The 4,660-nt window shown below is 34.1% G+C and overlaps 1 protein-coding gene across 1 annotated transcript; it reads right to left on the bottom strand.

Moving 5' to 3' along the window:
• Positions 1-1,701: 1,701 nt before the first annotated feature.
• Positions 1,702-2,796, bottom strand: LOC107866515 (acanthoscurrin-1). Its single transcript, XM_016712551.2, has 2 exons — positions 2,651-2,796; positions 1,702-2,248 (listed from the first exon to the last, which is right to left on the bottom strand). Exons 1-2 carry the CDS (start codon positions 2,757-2,759, stop codon positions 1,953-1,955), a joined length of 405 nt encoding a protein of 134 aa, XP_016568037.2. The 5' UTR covers positions 2,760-2,796; the 3' UTR covers positions 1,702-1,952.
• Between the last annotated feature and the right edge of the window lie 1,864 nt (positions 2,797-4,660).

Below are 4,660 nucleotides of genomic sequence, written 5' to 3'. Positions count from 1 at the left end.
CTAGACTAATCCTATACTACGCTCTGTTGCTTCACCCGACACCTCGGGCCTTCACCACGAACATCTTTCAAGTACAAGATACTTCGGGGCATTCCCCTGATAAATCAATACAAATTCCTCGAGGCATTCCCCGGTCAAATGAATACATTCTTTAGTGTGAGAAAAACACACTATTCAACAAAATTTCAAACATTCCACGGAATTTCCAACATTCAACCAAAGTCACCGATTCTAAATATTTGCCTACCCAACCTATGTTTGCCTAAATCAATCGACATATCATGATACTATCAAGTTCAATTAAAATTCATTTCAAGTTAAACAACCAATGAAATCAAACTAACCAAAAATCACCAATTATATCAAGTTTTCAATTCTCACCCCCAAAGCCATTTTTAACCACATGATTAAATCAATTCGACTATCAAATCACTTTTCAACATCTGAAACCAACCTCGAACACATACCCCAACAAAGATTCAAATATTTACGCATATCAATCATTCATATCCACAACAACAATTAACATTTGCTCAAAATATTTAAAATCATACCACAAAATCATGATATTAAGTAACTTCGATACAATAAAAAAAAAGTAGAGTTAAGAGATGGACCTTTGAAAAACCGAGTTCGTTGATAATAAGGTTTAAGAAAGCCCGGACAATAGAATTCTGAATAAAACCTCGATAGTGATGAATCCAACTCGAATAGCAAAACATCAATCCAAAACTAATCACAATGATCTGGCTGAGACCCAAACAACAACCAATGTCCAGAACCAGTACGATAAACCAATGAATCCTATAAATAGTGTATCCTCAGGACAAATCAGTCCGCCCACGATTTCTATGAAATGAAACCGTCTGAGCTCCGGTGAGCTGCAATGCTTGAATTTGGCCTATAAATAACCGAATCCGGTCGAGAACTCACCGGAAGGAGCTTGATTCGGCCAAATGTCGCCGAAATCGTGCACCAGACGTGGAAAAACCGTGTTTCCAGTGAGATTTGAGGGTGTGATTGCGTTCCCCTTTTCAATCTCAAAACTTAGTAAATTGACTTTCATAAAACATAAAGTGATATTTATTTTGAATTTGAAGGAATACTTTCCGTCTCTTACAATACAAGCTCCTCCAAATGGAACAAAGACTAATTTTAAGAAGACTCATGATGTTCCTCATTGTGTTGAATTGTTGAAAAATGCAACCAAACAAATCACTTTTATTGCCTTGTATTTGTTGGATTTTCAACTAAAATCGAAACATGTGACATGATTATTATTTTTAAAATCGACTTGTGATTTGATTGGACATAATTTAGTGTTTCAAAAATATGGATAATATAATCTATGTATAATTTTGCTTGGTACAACATATAAAAAGTTAAACCAAAATTATACTAGATTATAACTGTATTTATGCTTGTGGAGAAATCTCATATATAATTTTTCTTCCCAATAGGTGGAGATTATGATTTGCATAAACTGATTAGGCTAATCCTTTCCCTAGTATAGATATTAAATTTTCTATTGGTATGATCAAAGAACTTTCTAAAATTATTTGGATATATTTTGATTGTTATAACGAAATGTAAAATCGGCCAGTAGCAAATATCACCATATACCGAATTCCACAAATATAACATTTAGAACACATATATAACTAAACTTCTACAAGAATGTAGTGTTAAATAAAGCGAAACTGGGATGACAAATACAAAGTAAATGCACTAACTTCACTAGGATTTCACCTAAAGTATTTGCATGTCATTAACATGTAAATGTATGTAAATTAAGTTTTCTGAGACACCTACTACTTTTATTTAACAAAACAAGACATGATGACCATCCATCCATAACTGAATGGGGATTTATGATATATATATATATATATATATATATATATATACATACTCACACACACACACTTAGTGCATAATTAACCTTAAATTAATTAGTTGCGAGGTAATCCTCCATACCAACCACGTCTAGGATATCCTCCCCAATAACCATAACCAGGATAATATCCATCATAACCTTCTCCTGGAAATTTGGCACCATTTACTCCATTTGCATGTCCTGCACCACCAAATCCTCCTCCTAATCCTTGACTTGAAAGACCACCGATTCCCGAAATTTTTGGTATTGAAAGCTCTCCAATTTTTGGAATTCCAGCTCCTGGAAGTACCTTACTTCCTGGAAGTCCTCCGATTCCTAAAATTTTGGCATCATTTACTTCATTTGCATGTCCTACATCAGTAATCATACATATTCATGTTGACAAGGTTGGCAAATAGTTGAATAAATAAATAGATTAATATCCAGAAATTTATTTGGATTGAGATGGATTGAGGTAATATGGGTTAAACACATAGTCCTATTCCAACTCTTATGAATTTTTAATTTTTTTGTTCGTTTTCTTATAATTTTTAATTATCGAACAAAACTATTAAAAAGATGCTTGTTCATTGTAGCTTGCCACTCCTGATGTTCTAATTAATCTGAAGGGATTTAGAGGACAAGGATCAAAGTACTTAATTTAGGATATGAATCTAAGTATATTGACTCTTTAATTTTGTTAAAAATATTTAAAAAATGATTTGACTCTTCAAACAGTAACATTTTAGCATAAAATGAAACGGAGATAACTACCCTTGTCCAGAGACGTGGTAGAGCTCTGAGACAACGCCCTAGCTGCAACCTTTGAGGTTATTGCAAGAAAAATAGCCAAAACAATAAGCATAAATGCCTTTAATCCCATTTTTTTCCCTTTTCAAACTATATATACTTTAAATCACTACTAATTGAGTTGTGATAGGAAACTAATGAACATTTTGCCTCTATTTATAGCATTATCATAGAGTTCTTGTGGTGGTTTAGATTAGAGATTGCATTAATTAAGTACCGGAATAGTAATTTATTAAGTTGGCAAGATTGTTTAGACTCGATTTTTCTATAAAGCACCTAGCTATAAAAAGATTTCTCCTAAATATATGTAGCACTTACTAACATTTTTCGTTTAGCTATGCCAAAGTATAGAGAGACAGGTATACAGGTGGAAAAATTAATTCTTCAAAACATAACTTGCCTAATTCTTCAACTTTTGGTGAGTTATTAACCCGCCAAATTTAGGTCAGTCGTTTAAGTCCAACCAAATAAACAATTTAGAGTTGCCCAGTCAAAAGAAATTGGGGCATGTGTTAATACTCATTATTTGAGTCTATTCCAAAAGTTGTAACTCCTATCCCACTTTAAGTGTCGTTTGGGCCTCATGCCATCCTTTCTTTCTAACTCTATCCAAAAGTCAAGTTACAATCAAATAAAGACCTTCAGATCAATCTTTGAGGATGTTAAGGCTAAGAATGCAAGGGATATGATGATGCATTTGGGAACTACTTGTCTTCCTCAGCATAAGGAATCAAGAGAGAAATAAAAATGAGAGAGTCTTATTAGTGAAAACCCTCACGGGCACCATAAGATGATGGTAAGTTGAGAGAGATAAAAATGAAAGAGTCTTATCAGTGAAAACCCTCACGGTCACTATAAGACGACTGTGAGTTGAGAGAAATGAAAATAAGAGTCTCATTGGTGAAAAACCCTCACGAACACCGTAAGACAATGATGAGCTGAAAAAAATAAGAGAGGCTTGTTGGCGAAAACCCTTCAAGGTGTCACTATGGAAAGATCAGGCAGCTTAATCCAAAATGCATGGCATAATCATTAGAGTTGACTGTCATTTCTAGATAAATTTTTTGTTTCTTTGTTTCAAATGGGGTCATTCATTGTCTTTTATTTATTTTTTATTTTTATTTTATTGAGTCAGTTATCCAAATAAAATCATTGCCATTTTTTCTCTAGTCTTCGAGTCAAGTCCATGTCGAAACAAGTGAGAAGAGATTTCAAAACTGGCTACCAGCTTCGTTAATTGCACAAAGCAAGACAAAGCTAGCATATGAAAGAGACATTATTGTGAGCCAAAAAAAAGGCATACAGAAGTTTTATCAACAGACAAGTCTGGAAACTCATGGAAATACCAAAGTTCAAAGGATTTATTTGAAGAGCATGGTAAAACAAAGATACTGTGTTTGTTTCAAAATCACTTTTAATAATTGAGTTTGAGTCAATGATGCATCAAGTCAATGATATATGTAATGGTTGGAAGCAAGATTAATGTGATGAGGGCAAGGGCGATCTCCACGAAAGCTAAAGCTACAAATCAGCCACCATGTTTCAAACTCACAAGTTTTCTTTGATGAAACAGGAAACATACTACCTTCAAAGAAAGAACTTCAGAGCATAAACATCAAAGGCTGCAATGCCTCATTTTTACAAATGCAGGAAGCAATGTTGCTGCACAGGTTTGATAATAAAATCATGGTAAAATTTATCATCCTATATCCCTCGGAGACACACTTGTCCAGGGATTTCAAGTTTTCATTTGCTAGGTGATACACTTCTTAAATTGAACCTTCACTCCTAGAAGACGTACCTTTTAGTCGAGTCAGCTCCTTTAATTCCTATAAGACATACCTTTTAGTCGATTCATCCCCCTTGGTTCCTATAAGACGTACCTTTTAGTTGAGTCATCCCCCTTGATTCCTATAAGAAGTACCTTTTAGTCACTCATTCCCTTGATTCCTATAAGACGTACCCTTTATTCGA

Source organism: Capsicum annuum, chromosome 3 (assembly GCF_002878395.1).
Source record: "Capsicum annuum cultivar UCD-10X-F1 chromosome 3, UCD10Xv1.1, whole genome shotgun sequence".
NCBI classification, from domain to species: Eukaryota; Viridiplantae; Streptophyta; class Magnoliopsida; order Solanales; family Solanaceae; genus Capsicum; species Capsicum annuum.
The sequence above is the reverse complement of the archived record's forward strand: the minus strand, read 5'-3'. Positions and strand labels throughout refer to the sequence as shown.